General features: G+C 39.9%; 1 protein-coding gene across 1 annotated transcript in view; it reads left to right on the top strand.

Moving 5' to 3' along the window:
* Positions 1–15,951, top strand: part of HEATR1 (HEAT repeat containing 1) — a 59,908-nt gene extending 43,957 nt beyond the window's left edge. Inside the window, exons 32-44 of the mRNA XM_060241872.1 lie at positions 663–709; positions 2,590–2,713; positions 3,278–3,418; positions 3,834–4,126; positions 7,522–7,672; positions 9,644–9,802; positions 11,570–11,704; positions 12,008–12,112; positions 12,297–12,465; positions 13,232–13,386; positions 14,030–14,188; positions 14,350–14,458; positions 15,641–15,951. Of these exons, the coding sequence (XP_060097855.1) occupies positions 663–709; positions 2,590–2,713; positions 3,278–3,418; positions 3,834–4,126; positions 7,522–7,672; positions 9,644–9,802; positions 11,570–11,704; positions 12,008–12,112; positions 12,297–12,465; positions 13,232–13,386; positions 14,030–14,188; positions 14,350–14,458; positions 15,641–15,729 (1,836 nt within the window). The 3' untranslated portion in view covers positions 15,730–15,951. The remainder of the gene's footprint in view (positions 1–662; positions 710–2,589; positions 2,714–3,277; positions 3,419–3,833; positions 4,127–7,521; positions 7,673–9,643; positions 9,803–11,569; positions 11,705–12,007; positions 12,113–12,296; positions 12,466–13,231; positions 13,387–14,029; positions 14,189–14,349; positions 14,459–15,640) is intronic.
* The last annotated feature ends 1,401 nt before the right edge of the window (positions 15,952–17,352 follow it).

Below are 17,352 nucleotides of genomic sequence, written 5' to 3'. Positions count from 1 at the left end.
TTGTGGCAAATGCATTTTAATGTGATGGTGCACATGTAGAATGCTTGCATATGTAAGTTCCTTGCCCGTGGCTCTTGTCACACATATATTGGGGCTAAGGTTGGAATTAAATATTTAGTGGCAAACATAAATGTCCCAATCCTGTGATAGCTCTGACATGCAAAGTGAAAGGGGCGCAGGACATTTGCCATGCAAACATGCCTTTATGCTGGAAAGTCAATGAGAGGAACAGGAGCTTCAGTCATAAGTAGAATATGGTACATGGCTAAAAGAGCCTAATGAGGCTCTAATGAGAAGTGGGCAGGTTTGGTGGTTTGTTCCCATTACCTTATTTTCAATTTTATTTTGTAATCTTTAATTCTAAAATAGTATTGTTTTAAAATGGGAGGTTGACTACATTCTGAAAGCTGCCAAGTTCTGTAGTGAAAAGTTGCATTCCATGGCAAATTACAGACAGGCAAATGTGTTGATGTGCTGTATACAGTATAAAATACTAGTAGTGAATTTGAAATCTAATGATAAAATGTCTCACTGGGATATAAATATGAAATGCTAGATGTTAGTTAAGGGACTGATAGTTTGTCCACTTTACTTGAAGTGATCCTATTGGCCATTAAATGTGCCATTGTCCATACAATTGGGTTTTTTTCTCCCCCAATTAGGTAGTGGAATGTGAAAATGCTGAAGAATTAAAGGAGTTTGAGCAAAGGTACAATTTTTCCTATCTCTTAATATTTTCTGTTGAGTTTCAAAAATGTGCACAGAAGGTGGCAACTGCAAATGATATTGTAATTCCTTCCCTGGTCCTATTCCCAATCAACTGATGAACATTCTACTAAATAGATACAAGTTCAGTGGACAGAGACTATATAGCATTAGTTAATTAACACAAAGTCATATCCAGGATGGAGAGAAAGAAAGGAATAAAAAGATAGACATTTCCTAAGCAAATGAGGAGGGGAGTTCATTTCTTTCTTATGCTAGGCTGCTTTGCAGGAATGCAGAGGATATTAACTTGTTTACAAATTATTTCTAGAAAGTTATGCTACAAATGTTTCTCCTTGTTAATGCTCAAATAATGGTATTACTCTGTTTTTTTTTTAAATAAACTATGGTTGGAAGGAACTAAAGGTTCCCTGAGCTGGTCCTTGGGGTCTCATGCTGTAAAGGGCTTTAACTGTAACAGCCAGGACTCTAAATAGAACTCAGAAACAAACAGACAACCAGCATAATATGATTACAAGAGGTGTAATTTGTACATAATGGCTTATTCTTGATGGTATTGGAGCTGCTGCATTTTACAGAATATCAGGCCTCTAGTTGGGAGGTTAGTGTACTACGGATCAGTATGCCTCGATCAGCCAAGCTTGGATAAGAGGCTAATCTTTGCATTATATAAAGTCAAGATAAGGTGTAGCCATTGCACTAAGTCCATCATCCAAACTCTTGTCTGAATCAGATAAAATTCACATCATCATCCTTGCCACCCAGCATCATGAATGGCTTGTCTGGGTTCATTTTCAGTTTGCCTTTCCTCCAATTGTCAGCTGGAGCTGACAGACATAGGCCTAAAGCAGAGATAGCTGCTTTTGGGAGGTTAATTAGAAAGACACCTCTACTGCCTGATCTAGTCACAGTCCAGCATCCAAGTTGGAGTGAATCAGCAGAGAACTGCAGGAAAAAATAACTACGAATAGCTAATTATTATTATGAGACTATTCCTGGAGTCATTAAATGCCATATTACTTTAAATCAAATAACTGAGTTGGATATGAGTCAGCTGGCAGAATGGTAGTGGAAAGTATTCTTTATCGCCATCAGTGCAGTTTCATAGACTGTTTGCTATACTTTATAGCTTTCTTTCATCAGGTTCAGTCCATTTTCCAGCCCTTTTCAATTTTGCCAGTTTCATAGTAAACCAGGAAGTTGGTTTCCTACCTGAGTGTGGAAGAGGGTGCCAAGGAGCTTAGCTGCCAGAACAGCAGCAGCAGTGTAGCAGAAATAATAAGTTGGCAGTGTCTTCATTTGGGACCACAATCCATATTTAATACTTGATTGTTTTCTCATTTTGTTTGTGTGAAGAGAAACTTAAATAATCCTGCCTATTTAGGATGGGATTAAGCAATATTTTTCACAGCCACTTCTCTGTCATACTGAAGTTATGTAACACAATTGAAGTTCTTGGCATGCTTTTGCTGTCTTCACTGTCTTGTAAACTGAAGTATTTTGGGAAGACTGACATAATTGTTACAAGAAAGTTTAACAGCAGAATTGAAATTTTCTGGAGTTTAAAGTAAGATTTTTGATGTAGACAAGTTTATAGAACCCCCTAAGAAGTATTACATTTTAACCATAAGCCTCAACTATAGGATGATATATATTCTGTCAGATTGTCATGATATTGGTGGCTGAGGCTGCAGTCCTGAGGTTGCGCATTCGCAGTAAGTGCATTGTGCCTCAAGCCATGGCTTTTTCATGAAATCACTACTGCCGATTCCCACGGCTAACAAGGGCAGGTGACTCATAAAGCTGACCAAGAGCTGTATTTCTTTGTGGTGTTCAGTTCACTCAATAGAACTGTTTATCCAGATTGTTAGAAGAAGTTCTTTGCTACATCAATGCTGTGGCACACTCAGTGGAAGAAAATGCTGATGCACCAACTGCCAAGTTTTGGAGGGCTCTTCTCAGCAAGTCCTATGATGTGCTGGATAAAGTAAGTACCTTTTTTGTCTGGCATAGACATTACACAGCTTGTAATGTGACTTTGACATTTATCTGCCCATGCCACTGACATTTTATTATATTGATTCCAAATAATGTAGATTGTTCATTTGTTTAGGAATCTGTATTGTTGCCATTTGGTATAAAGACAGTTGGCATTTATATATTGCCACAGAATGGAAAAATAATCATCCTCTGATTTCCATTAATGCATCTTACTATGATTATTTATTAATTCTGAACAGGAGCATCATTGGAGTGAAAATCTGTGTTTGGTAAAGTGCTTAGAAATTAGACCATCTGTGCTCAGTGGATTTGCCTAATGTTTTTTATTTCAGTGCACTTGGGTAATTTTGCTGTCCTAGCACATAAGCAATACCAGCAAACCCTGGAGGGTAATGTTGTGTTGTTAGCACTGATTAAGTGAGCAAGCCTAGAGAACAACTTTTCAGATGGTGTTGTCAGTACAGCATGTCAGCAGTGGCATCTAATGGAAGGAGTACAAATACTGTGGCAGAAACTTACATCTTTAACATTATACACTTTTCTTTTCCAGGTTAATGCTTTACTGCCAACAGAAGTCTTTATCCCTGTGATCAGGGGCCTGATGATTAACCCACTGCCTTCTGTAAGACGTAAAGCAATGGATCTGCTGAATAATAAGTTGCAACAGGGCACACATTGGCAGAAAGAACAAGTAAGCCATCCTTTGGATCATCTCTGTTTCTGCTGCCATAGGAATTTGTTGTCTCGGCATAAAGAGGATATGACTAAAGAAGGCACGAAGGGGAGGAGGACCCAATTGCAGGGACAATAAAAATGTCATTGACCGCCTGTCACTGTAAGGCAAAAAAGGGGAAAGAGGTACATGATTTGGACACATCACCAAATTAGTTTTGACTTGGAAGGTGCTGTGGGGTGCAATCAAACTGACAATCCTGGTTTTAATCAGGACAAGTTTCCTGTTTAAAGTTACAGGCGAGGGATGGAAAGTTCCTGCTAGAGAATTGGCAGTTAGACATGCCTTTTGCACAGTGAGATTCCACTTTGTTAACCCAAAACTTGCAGCCTTAGTAAATTGTTCATGGACATCTCTGGCTTTGTATTTTCAGGTTGAACTGTTGTTAAAACTGGTGCCTGAGCTCATTGCTGTCGTGCAGCGTAACACAGGGGAGGCTGAGGAGGAGCAGGCGATCAACAGGCAGACAGCTTTGTTTAGCTTGAAACTGCTGTGCAAGTGTTTTGGCACCGAAAACCACATGTCCTTTGTGCCTGTGATCAACACTGCCATTGATGTGATTTCTTCTGATGTGAAGGAAGAAAGAAACGTCACAGGAAGTGCTTTGCTGTGTGTGGCTGAGGTTACCTGTGTACTAAAAGCACTGGCAATACCTCATCTTCCAAGGTATCACTAAGCAGTAATTATAGTATTTGTACGGCACTGCTGTGGGCTCCATGTGTAGCAGTGCAGTAATCTTTACAACAGAAGTTCATAGCTTAGGCAAGATTTGAACTGAGGAGATAACAGTATCAGCCGCTTCACTGGGCTAGTTAACACCCCTTAAGAATCCTAGTGTTTTACTTAGCTGTACTAGGAGTTTTCATGTGGGTACAGTCTGTAGAAATGGAGGAAATAATTCCATTGTCTGATATGGCTTTCTGCATAGTTCTGGACTGACAGTATTGAGCAGTATTAAACAGTCTGGTGGCATTTTAAAGACTAGTAACATATATTCCAGCATAAGCTTTCATGAGTCAGAGACATCAGGTACATAGGACTATCCATCCAAATCAAGCAAATGTTTAATCAAAGCTGGATCCACTATCATGATTTACTAACCTGTATATGTAACCCATCACTAAATTCAGCCACTGTACCAGAAGACTGGAGAGTAGCAAATGGTACACCAATTTTTTAAAAGGGATCCAGAAGGGAACCAGGAAATTACAGGCTAGTCAGCCTAAAGTCTGTCCCAGGCAAATCAGTAGAAACTGTAATCAAAGATAGAATTGTTAGAGGCATATAGAGGGACAAAGTCTGCTGAGGGAGAATCAGCATGGTTTCTGCAAAGGGAAGTCCTACCTCACCAACCTTTTGGAGTTCTATGAGAAAATGAACAAGCATGTAGACAACAGTAACCTGGTAGAAATTATATATCTGGTCTTTCAAAAGGCTTTTTTTACCAGGTACCTCACTAAAGACCCTTAGTAAACTTAGCAGTCATGGGGTAAGAGGACAGGTTCTCGTAAGAATTAAAAACTTCAGTAAGGGTGTAAGCTTTCATGTGCATGCACACTGCATCAAATGGAATGGAATGAGACTTTCCAGTCCATACATGTAAGGCAGAGGCTGAATAGCAAATTGGTATGGAAACATAAAATATAAAGAAATGTTTAACAGATGCAAACAAGAATAACAAACTAAGTTTGCTTAGATTCAGTTCCAGGAAAAAACAGGCAAATAATCAACCCAAATGATTAGGGGGTTGGAGCACCTTCCGTATGAGGAAAAGCTGAAGGGTCTGGGACTTTTCAGTTTAGAAAAGAAATGATTGAGGCATGGGGGGTACCATAGAGGTCTCTAAAATTTATCATAAGGTGAACAGAGTTGACAAAGGCAATGACTTCTCTCTCTGCCAAAGTATTAGAATTCAAGGTCATGAGAAAAGGAAATACTTCTTTACAGAGCAATTTATTAAAATGTGGAATTTGCTGCTACAGGATCTAGTGATGGCCACAGGAATAAACAACTTTAAAAGGGATTCGATAGATTCATGGAGGATAAGTTTATTAATGGCTACTACCTTCTAGCTATGGTGACTGAAAGGAACCTCCACATTCAGGGGCAATAGCCCTCTGGATCCCAGAGCTAGGAAGCAGCATAAGGGGAAGGCCTCAGCCTCTATGCCCTCTTGTTGGCCCTGCAGAGGAACTGGTTAGCCACTGTGTGTGTCAGAATGCTGGATTAGATAGACTAGTGGTCTGATCCAACAGGGTTGTTATGTTCTTATCATATTTCACATGGTATTTTCCATAATTAAATTTTGTATTACTTCTATCATGCCTAATTATAAGCATTGGCAGTGCTTCTCACCCACTCTCAATGAACTGGTAACTACTGACCTCTGCTTGTAACGTCTCCATTCTCCCGTTCTTTTCTGTTGCTTACAGCTTTCAGCCTAAATATACCCGTTATTGATGGACACTTCCTCGTCTTGTCTTGCCTTTTGATCAAATATCTTGAGCAGTCATGTACCCTCCTCTGATAAATATCATTTTTAAGATTTTACGTCCAAATATAATTTTATCAACAGCTAAAAATACTAATCTATCAGATAAAATGAGTGAGATTATCTTATAGTGATTTTAAAAGGAAACATTGTCCATATAGTAGGAGTCACATACAATATGCACCAACATACCAATCCTTCCTAAAGAACAGTCACACAGACGCTCTGAAAAGAGAGTCCTCGTTAATTTGCTACTCATAACAAGGACAGGCTACACATTTAACCAAGTCAGTAAAACAACTCTAAAAGAATTTGGGACAGACAAATGGAAGACATAAGAAGGTTGTGATCTAGGAGGGAGGGATTAAAAAATACTAAGGAAGAACACACCTTGCAAGCATGAAAACTTGTATTTAAACAATCCACCTCCTGGATATGTTTCCTAATCAATTTACAACTGTAGGACCAGGTCCCTGAATAATGTCAGGACTTAAACCAGTGAGGGCAGTCTGCTTTTATCAGAGCTAAATATCTGGAATAATTAAAAGACACTTTAAAATGGAAAGCCAATTGCCAAGCTCTAGCTTCCAAGGATAATTGACCCAATTCAGCACATAACAATACTTCAGCTACACATTTAGAAGCATTAGTTCAATTTATGAAGAAAATAAAGGACGATGGAAAGGTTCATTTACCAATTGAATTCAAATTTAATATTTAAAAATTTAATCACCCTGTGAATATAACACCCCCATCCCATGATACCTGAAAAAGTATACCTTCAACACAAGGTCTAGCCTTCTTCAGCATAGCCTTTTAATGAAATGACCAATTCAGATGGTGAGAAAAAATATCCCAAGACACATGAACTCTTTCACTTGCTGAATTTGAATACTATCAATAGACCACCAGTATACGGGAGGCTCGTTTTCTTATAAAATAGTAATACTTTACTTTTACTATAGTTAATTCTAAACCTTAAAAGTGGTAGTAGTTGGCAAACTTGTTTGATAACCTCTGGACCCCAACACAGGAACAAGACAACAAAACTGTATCTTCAGCATACAATAAGAGTGGGATCTCTTGAAAAGCTAAATACGGAAGGTAATGGCTTTTTACCAAGAAAATCAGACAAATCATTTAAATATAAACTAAATTAAAGGGAGCTAATAAACATATTTGCCAAATTAAACTCTGTTACCAGTTGGAAAGCTTTTAGACAATCGGCCCTCAATATTACCTATGTGCTCAGGCTGGCATAGAGATTTTCAATCAGCTACAATAGCCTCCAATCCATAGGAGATTTCCTTAATTTATTCCAGAGTCTGCTTTTGGGAATATTGTGAAATGTTCCTCTGAGATCCATAAATCTTGCATACAAGACACCTGATGGGGGGAGGTGGAAATGTATTTCTCAAGTAGATGAGAAAAAGTGGTCCAAAGCAGAACACCCTCTTAACTGATTTGCTTTAAAACTTTGCCAGACTCCATCCATTCCAACAACAGATTTGACAAATAAAAATATAATTTCCCTATGCAATTGGAATTAATCTTCTTGTTTTATTTATAGACTTATGCCAGCGTTACTAAAGGTACTGAAACACAAAGATGAGTTGGTTACTGCTGAAATCTACTTGCTTAGCGCAGTGACAGCTCTGCTGAAGGTTGTGGAAACACTGCCACGCTTCGTGAGTCCATATCTGCTGGACATTTTGCAGCAGGTGAGAAATGCCTGTTTTAATGTGGACATGGGAAACTATGAGTCAGATGTCCCAGTAAATTGCACATGATTTCTTGGTGAACTACCTTGATTAAATTTGTACATTTGTTCTGTAATTTGTAATATAAAAAATGTGTGTGATGTTTTCTCCTGCTGGTCCAGAAGTCTTGGCATATTTGTTCATGAGAAACAGTAAATTCTAGAGATGGGAATCATAAAATTAATAAAGTTGGAAATTATACTGTCAGTCATCCACTCCAAGCACCTTCTTAAAACAGGGTAACTCTTTAGAACATCTCTTGCAGATTATTATTCTGTTTTCCTTGAAATATTTCAGAAAGAAAATTCCAAAATGCCCCATTGCTCTACACTTATTGTTAAGAAATTTATCTGAATTTCATCTGAATTTTTAACACATATCTGCCTTCTTGCAGCTGACATTGTTCCTTGTGCAATTATCAGTGGATATGTTGAAAATGACTTGAATATGTGGTTTTTGAGATGCTGCATCTTTATTCCATCCCACTCTGCCCATCTTTCAACACATTACTGCAAACAGCAAAAAACAGGGCTCAGTAGTACAGTATATTTTGTGTATTTAAGGTTATAGGTCGTGTCCTTAGCATCTCTAGGTAACTGAGAAAAGGAAATACCTCTAATTTCAGTTTTGGAGAGCAAGCGCTAAACAGAATATGAGTTCTCCATCCTTTTTTTTTTGCTTTTAACATACTTCAAAGGTTCCTTCCTTTACTTATTTTTTTTTTAGTTTTTAGTTACACCTTTTTTAGTTACACCTCAGTTTCATCTTGCTCATGCCTAGACCACTGTAACACACTTTTTGTGAAGCATCCCTTGAAGTAACACACTTTTCAAGGAGTTTCTCCTAAAGATTACTCAAAAATATCAATTAGAACAGAATACAGCATTTCAGTTTTTTCCAAAGACATCATTTTTGTCATAAAACACCTATTTTCGGACTATTGGACAGCATTGGCTGTCAGTGTGTTTCCGAGCTCAGTTTCAGTTTGTAGGTATAATTTCTAAAGTCTTTCAAGACCTGGGACTCATATATGTAAGGAATGTGCCTTACTCATCATCCCAGTTTCTCCTCACAGTTCTGTTCCATCAAAAGATCCAGATGCCCATTCCAGGGATTTTTTCATTGATTGCCCTGATGCCCTGGAACAGACTCCCACTGAGAGTGAGGATCACCTTGGCTATAGTCTGGGGTAGGGGGATTGAGATTCTATAACATTCTCATACAGGTTTTTTGCTAATTTGGGGAGGAGGGGGGAACAGTCTCATCATTGTATATTGGCTGATTTTAATGCTGTTGATTGAAAGGTGTATTTTGGGTTTAGATACACTCGGTAGACCAACAGCTGCTGGTGATCCCCAGCTCAAAAGACATGTGTCTAGCCTCAGCCAGAGCCATCTGAGATCAGGATGCTGCAAGATCTGCTTCAATTCTGCAGGGCCTGTAAAATTGTGATGTTCCACCAGGACTTAGTTTGCTCTGCCTTGCTGCATGGTCCACTATTCCACCTGGTATATTGACAACCTTTGCCTACTGCCCAGAAATTGGTCCATTGTGGGTACATCTACATGCAGAAACTTTTGGGAGCACTCCTCAGTTGTGCCGGATTGCCATTTGGTGTACTGTAAAAGTTACTACTGTTTTAATATTTGATTATGTTTTAACTGATTTTTTTATTGTTGTTATAACCTGCCCTGCACCCTGCAGTACAGGGAAGGGCAGGATAAAAGTCAGATGGATGGAGCTGTTTTGTTATTACTTGGATAGCAAGTTTTGGGGGAAACTTTGTTCAGGAGAAGAACCATGTAGAGCCATTATCAGAGTAGACAGCATTAGACTATATAGACCAATGTCTGACTTTAATTAATAATAATTCATACGCCATAATGATTGGATCAATATCTTTTCCTGTCTTTTGTTCTGACACAATGTTAGGTAATCCGTTTGGAAAGGATTGGAACTGAAAGGGGCCCTTCGTCCCACCTGAATATACGTGTGACATCACTGATCACCATCCTAGCAACTAAACTCCCACCAAGGGTTCTTCTGCCAGCAATTACAAAATGTTATCATGAAATTTCAAACACTTGGAAGGTTAGATTTGTGACAGTTCTTTATGGAAACAAATTAGAATCTGTTCATTAGAGGACAGTGAGAGGAGGGTGATCACCATTGTCTTCAATGTAATCATTTAATAGATTACCAGTAATGTCAAACATGTCAGACATTCTTCTAATGTCAGACATTCTTCTAAGCTTTCATACTGGTCATTCCTGAGTCAGGCAAACACTGATGCCTCCTAAGATGTGACAGTACCAACCCAGAGGCAAAACCAGACTGCTGCTTTTTGTCCAGAAAGTTTACACCCCTTGCCTTCATCTCAAAACAACTGCACCAAGTCAGACAACTTGCCCCCTATCTGTCTCACCCTGACCTTGCCGCTGTAATCCATGCAATGGTCACCTCCAGATTGGATTATTGTACATAGGGCTACCCTTGAGACTGACCCAGAAGCTCCAACTGCTACAAAATGCAGGATCACAGGTCCTTACAGGGACCCCACGGAGGGCACACATACATCCAGCACTATGTGAACTGCATTGGTTGCTAGTGGAGCACTGGATCAGATTCAAAGTCTTGGTGCTTGCCTTTAACAACCTTAATGATCAGGGACCCACATATTTTCAGGACCACCTCTCCCAGTATGTTCCCTGAAGGGCATTAAGATCAGTGGATAAGAACGTTCTGGTGGTCCCCAGCCCAAAAGATATCTGGCTGGCCTCAACCAGGGCCTTCTCTGCCCTGGCCCCAACCTGGTGGAACTCTGCCAAGTGACATCTGTGCCCTGCTTGATCTATTAAATTTTGCAGGGCATGTAAGGCCCACTAAGCCTTTGGTTGAAGCCAGCAATGGTTCTCCATATAATAATAATAATAATTTTTATTTGTATCCCGCCCTCCCTGCTGGAGCAGGCTCAGGGCGGCTCACATGCCATAACATAGTAAGCTACATTTCAGCAGCTAAAACAAGTTGTATACAAAACATGATACAAATCATATAAACATATTATTATCCTACATTAAAACCGTCTAATTAAAACTATCAAATTAGTTTGGTGCTAAAATCTCGGTGTTGTCCATCTTACAATTCCATGGCGATGGTATTTCTTCTACAGTAAATTCCATATTAAGCAAAAGCCAGCTGGAAGAGGGTAGTCTTGCAGGCCTTGCAGAACTGGGTAAGGCTCTGCAAGGCCCGCACCTCCTCCAGCAATTGGTTCCACCAGTGGGGAGCTGTAAATGAGAAGGCTTTTTCCCTGGTGACTTTCAGTTCGGCCTCCTTCGGCCCGGAGACTGCTAAAAAATATCTGCCTGGCACTCTCTCCTCTGTGACTGAATGCTAGTGATCCTAGCACTGCCATCATCTTTCTAAATGTTTAAATGTTTCTGAATTTTTTAAAAGTACTGTGTTTTTCTGGTTTTTAAATTATCTTATACTGTACTGAGCCAAACTTTTGTAAACCGCCCTGAAGCAGGGAAGAAGGGTGGTCAAAAAATAAAAATAATTTTTAAAACCACAATTTTTGTCTAAGAGACATGGTATGCCAAGAACCTAGCATGCATTGTGTAGGTGCTTACCGAAATTTAATGAAACCTGCCGCTTCAGAAGACATTTTATGTTCTCCTTTTTCAGTTCTTTTTAGCTTTATTTTCTTTTTTAAGGAAGAACGATGCATGGCCATGAATCCATTAAGAAAAATAATCTTATTTATTTTACACACACACAAAATGAGGTTTTTCCCTAGTGGTGGTCACTTAACACCTGTCAGTTGCCTGAATTTGTTCTTGTTTTCTTTTCTAGCTCTACCTAAGTACTCTTATGGACATTTTGAAGGAGCATATTGTAGTTCTGGAACCAGATCAGCTCACTGCCCATCAGTCTGAGCTAACAGCATTTTTTATGAAGGCACTGGACTTCAGAGCTGAGCACTCTAAGGTGGTATGGTATATGGGAGATCCTTGTGGGATAAGCATGGTCGTACAAGTTCTGTGCATGATGTGTCAAATTGTTTTAAATTACTCTATAAAAAGACATTGACTGCAATCCTGCACATGGGCTGCTTTTAGATGTTGTTGGCTAATAGGATTCAAATAGCCCAGTTGTATAAAGGATTGCTTCTCCATTTCTTGAGACATTGACCACTTAACTGAGAGTTTATTTCATCCAAGAATCAAGGGCATCTTTAATGTCAGGATGTTGCTGTGTAAGTTTTAACTGGTAGAATTTGTTTTATTCCAGGATGACCTGGAGGAAATTGGGAAAGTAGAATTTCACATTATCACTTGCTTAGTTAGCATGATTATGAAGCTTTCTGAAATATCTTTCAGGCCCCTTTTCTTCAAGGTAAGAGCTCTAAGAACTTCCTCACTATTTTTTTAATATACCGTGTGTGTATAAGTATATATAAATAAATGTTTCTGTATATAAATACCATATATATTTATATTACAATTTGTATTCACATTTCTAGCAATTTGCATTTGCTTCACATTATCTTGCACACAACTAAATTTTCTTTCTTTTTCAGCTCTTTGATTGGGCTAAAACTGAGGATACCTCAAAGGACAGGCTGTTGACTTTCTGCCGATTGGCAGATTGCATTGCTGACCAACTTAAAGGGCTGTTCACTCTCTTTGCTGGTCATTTAGTGAAGCCTTTTGCTGACACTCTGAACCGGATCAATACTTCCAAAACTGGTAGGTTTCTGATAGCCACCAATGCAAAAAAGGGAGCTTAACATTTATTAAATTTACAATATTTTCCTCTTTTCCCATAATCATTTTACTAGTTAGCTACAAATAAAAAACCCAGATCTGCTCAACTCTGAAAGAAATTCTACAAGTCCCATCACAAGCAGAACAAATAATAAAAGTTACAAAAATTTGAGGCACTGTTTGAGGCAGTGATAGTTTAGATTCTCCTGCATACCTACAAAACACTACAAAAGAGAAATGCAACCCATGATAAACTACCAGTCACTCAAGCAGATGATTTTGAGACCGGATCAGCAGGGAGGGTTGTGAAAAAGAAAAAATGCTCCTTTCCTGCCCACCCAGCCTTGATGAATCTACAGGTTTTCTTCTCGATCTCCAAAGCTTATGCCTGCAGCCATAAAAGAATAGGTGTGCAGGTTCTTTCTAAAGAAAGCTGGCTTGTGAGCATATTGATGCATTGGATACTGTACTACGAGCCAGCTATCATGATTTATGGCATCCATTTTAATATACACCTATCATGTTTGTTGGAGTGTAGATTGAGTGCTGCTCATATCCAAAGAAAAATCAAGAGCTTCTTTATCCTCTATGTGTTCAGAGCTAATGTCACAGAATTGGTTGTTTAGGTATTATACACTCCCTTGTTGCATGCCCAACCTGCATCTGCTGCAAATGGCATGTCATTGTTGGCAGCTGTGCAGCACAGTGCGTCTCATTCCTTTCTCTGTTGTGCTTTTTTTGTGTGCAGATGAAGCTCTCTTTGACTCAGAAGAAAACACTGCGAAGAGCTGCTTATTGCTACAGTTCATCCTTGGTTGTTTATACAAAATTTTCCTTTTTGATTCCCATCATTTTGTGAGCAAAGAGAGAGCAGAAAGTTTGATGATGCCTTTAGTTGACCAGGTATTATTCAATATATTCTCACTTAGTAATTTAACAATGAAAACGTTGTTAGCCTCTTTGCATGAATTTCCTCTTTCATTTTGCTTACTGACATTAATCATTTTATGTTAGGTGTTTACAGGGGTCGTTTTGTAGAAAAACAGGTGGTGGAGCTCATTAGCATATGCTGCTCCCCACCAGCCAAAAGCAACCCAACGCAAGAAAGGAGAGCCGCCGACAAGAGTGGCCTGCTGGGGCTGGCTAGAGACCCAGCTAGCCCAAGCAGGCTTCACTCATCTGGGGCTCTCCTTGGCCACCCCCTCCAGTGTCAAAAGGCCAGCAAGCCACCCAACAGCCCAAAATCACATAAAAAGTGGAGAAAGGGTGGTGCAGGCTTCTCCAGGGGTTAATGAGAGCTGCTGGGGGCATGGCAAAGCTCCTGGTGGCTGGTTGACTTCTGCTCTCCTAATCCAGGGATTATTATGCAATTGCACCTACTATTCAATGGACAAGGTGGGTGAGGAGGAGGAGGGGGCGTCAGAAAGGTTCAGGAGCTGTGCTCCTGTGAGCTCCTGCTGAATTCAAGGCCTGGGTATTTATCCTAAGTTTACATAAAGCAGTGGTATGGCCATAAATATGGGTGACTTTGTTTCTTTTTCCTTAGCTCGAAAACATGATTGGAGGAGAAGAGAAGTTCCAAGAACGAGCAACGAGGTATCTGATCCCCTGTATAGCTCAATTTGCTGTTGCAATGGCAGATGATTCTCTGTGGAAGCCACTAAACTATCAGATTTTGCTGAAGATGAGGCACACATCACCAAAGGTATATAGCAGAGATGAATTTCGAGAGAATATCATATTATGTTACACTGGTTAAGAATGCAGTTAATTGTCTAACTGAAGTTATGAGTATTGAAGTGCAGTTTCTTTTAGACGTGGTGGTGCAAAGAAACACTGCTGTAACCTTTGCTATTTGTTTTCTAGGTTCGATTTGCTGCTTTATTAACTGTGCTAGAACTTGCAGAAAAAATAAGAGAAAATTATATGGTATTACTACCAGAATCTATTCCTTTCTTAGCTGAGCTTATGGAAGGTAAGTGATTGCATGGTCTTGTTCTCTGCTGGCGGAATTTTTGCTTTGTCTCCTCATTGGATGAAATTGTCTTATCATTTTTGCATTGTTTTTCCTCCATGGAACTCAGGAATAGCACATGGACAGCCTTCCCTTGTGGAAAATCCATATGGATTTGGGGCTTCTTGTTGAAAACAGTCAGCTGTTCCAATAAAATTTCTTTGCATTATGTGTGAAATCAACCCAAAAAAGGTCTAATATGGGGTGTTCATAGATTTTATTTGTTGAGTGGCAGGCTCTTGTGTTATGGCAGCCCCTGACACCACAGCTACTGGGGCAACCAGTTTTTTTGATTGGCGTAGCTGATAGACATCCTGTGTTGACAGGGAGCTCCCTCAAAACCACTGCAGAGGATCTGGGACCCCAACAATATAAGATGCCATGCAAGGGCTGCAGCCAAGAAGGAACCAGTAAAAATTCCCTACAATAGTGTACTCTTGGGTGAGAGAAAAGCAAGCTCCCTGAAAAGAGGAAACTGTCCCGGTAGAGAGAGGGAAGACAGCAAAAAAGCTCTGTTGTAAACTTGCTGCTTAAGAGGTTTCAGTCTAGTAGCATGGACTAATATGATTAACCCTTGTTGTATTAAAATGCCCTTAGGTCTGAGTTGTTCCCAGTCCTCCCCCTCCCATAGACAGGTTCATTTCTATGCACGGTAACAGCATTGTGACATTTCTAGTGAAGTCTGACAATGGCAGCTTCAACTCTACAGAGCAGTAACTACAGTGGTTTGATTGCTTGGCTGTATTTATAACACTACCCCATAATATCAGAAAGTTGCTTGGGGGCAGCAGGTGCCATGCCGTTCAGCCTGCCATGCTACTGAGTTAATTGTAAAGGTTGCATTGTAAGGCTGGTGTGCTAACTCTGGGCTGTGTTTCCTTACAGAGGTCCTGGGAATGAAACAGAATGGTTTTTGAACAGTTCATTAAAAACAGCAGTGGGCTGTAGATCTTTTTCAGTAGAATTTCTTGTGCAACATGCTCCCAAGGTTTTCACTGCATTGAGTCCAAAAGGACTCAGTGTAAGTTGGGGCAGTTTCTTCACTTTAAATATAAATACTACAAAAAATGGGGAGGGCACTAAACTACTGCAGAGTTCTCAGACATTTTTTAATGATTGTGTTGCTTTTGGCTTTATTAAAAGATGAATGTGAAGAAGTTGAACATCAGTGCCAAAAGACGATTCAACAGCTTGAAGTTATTCTTGGAGAATCGCTGCAGAGCTACTTCTGACACCATCATTGATTTCATGATTCAGAGACTATGAACTCCTTGACATCAGGACCAAGAAGCACACGTGTTGCACCCAGGGTCACAAGCTTAAAACTTTTTGCTATGTATTCTCACTAGCATTCAGAGTTCTTAATTGTCTATTTATAAACAGTAACTCTGAACATTTAAAGTTAAACAAAAGACTGTTAATTTTTACAAATAACATTTTACTTGCTCTTGGAATGTGAGGTGTTTGTGGGAAGCTGTTCCTTCTGTTTTTAAGATGCTTCTGAAATAATTGAAAACTTGGGCCCTGCAAGTGCTGAGGGGTGGTTTCTGAAAGAAAACACAGGGAACATGGGCCATGCTTTGTTGGAAGAGTTCCACACATGCTAAAAGGTATGCGCATTCTTAGAAGCAAGCACATTGCTGGGTAGAGGATGGCTTCAGACTTTGGAAAGGAAAGATGTTAATCTGTATTCTGTTGCCTCACTGACTCTGTTTTAGTTTTATGGTGACAATAGAGAGCAGAAGAATGAGCAAAGAAATAATGGAAGAGGCATAATGACCAGCCACTATTGATGATCTTCCAAATGGGATTTGGTTAATGTGTCTCTGTGCACAGCCTTGGTGACAGAAACTGCATTGCTAGGAAAGCTTTTAGGAAACAGGAACAGCAACACCATTACTCTGACATGTTCAGTACTTTCTCTAAGAGAATGTACTTACATCCTGAGATTGCTGAACACTTCCCTGCAGAAAATGGTGGAAAGTTAACTTCTATACACTTCAGTGGAGCAGATCAGATTCCTGTTTCCCTCTCCTTGTAACCCATACAGGATAGCTCAATGTGCAACAAGTTTATCTAGAAGATTACATGTATTATAAGAACCATGGCTGGATCACAGTGGTCCATTTAGTCCAGCAATCTGTTTCATGTAGCAGCTGTTACCTTGGAGAGCCCAACAAACAGGGCACAGAGGAAAGGGTCTTCCTTGGATGTTGCCTCCTAAAACTGGTATTCCAAGGTTCATTGCCTTTGAGTATGGAAGTTTCCCTTACTCAGTTTGGCAAGTGGCCACTGATAGTGAATTCGTTTATTTTAGATTTATAATCCATCCTCTCCTACTCAGTAAGGCTCAGAGTGGGTCACAACATTTAAAATTGACAGTTTAAAACTTAGATTAAAAACTGTCAGTGTTAATATTTCCTTATTAGATGGCACAATACGGCAGATCAGGAATTGATCCATGGTGGGGAGCTGCCACTTATCCTTGACTTTGTGCCTGCTGGAACAGCTGTGTCTTATAGGCCCTGCAAAATTATTAAGTCTTGCAGGGCCCAGGTCTCACTGGACAAAGCATTCCGCCAGGTTGGGTTCAGGGCCAGAAAGGCCCTGTCTATGGATACCTGGACAGCCATCAGGCTGGGGTCACCAGCAAGTTGTTATTAGCTGAGTGAGGTGCCCTTTCGGAACATACTAGGAGAGGCAGCCCCTCAGATATGTTGGTCCCAGAAAATTTAGGGTTTTGAAAGTCAATACCATAACCTTGCACCTGATCCAGTATTCAACTGGGAGCCAGTGCAGCTGGCAGAGCACAGGTTGAATGTGTGCTCTGACTGGGGTCTCCCTAAGAACCCACA

Source organism: Heteronotia binoei, chromosome 1, assembly GCF_032191835.1.
Source record: "Heteronotia binoei isolate CCM8104 ecotype False Entrance Well chromosome 1, APGP_CSIRO_Hbin_v1, whole genome shotgun sequence".
Classification (NCBI taxonomy): domain Eukaryota; kingdom Metazoa; phylum Chordata; class Lepidosauria; order Squamata; family Gekkonidae; genus Heteronotia; species Heteronotia binoei.
This window is presented reverse-complemented; position numbering and strand designations above follow the sequence as displayed.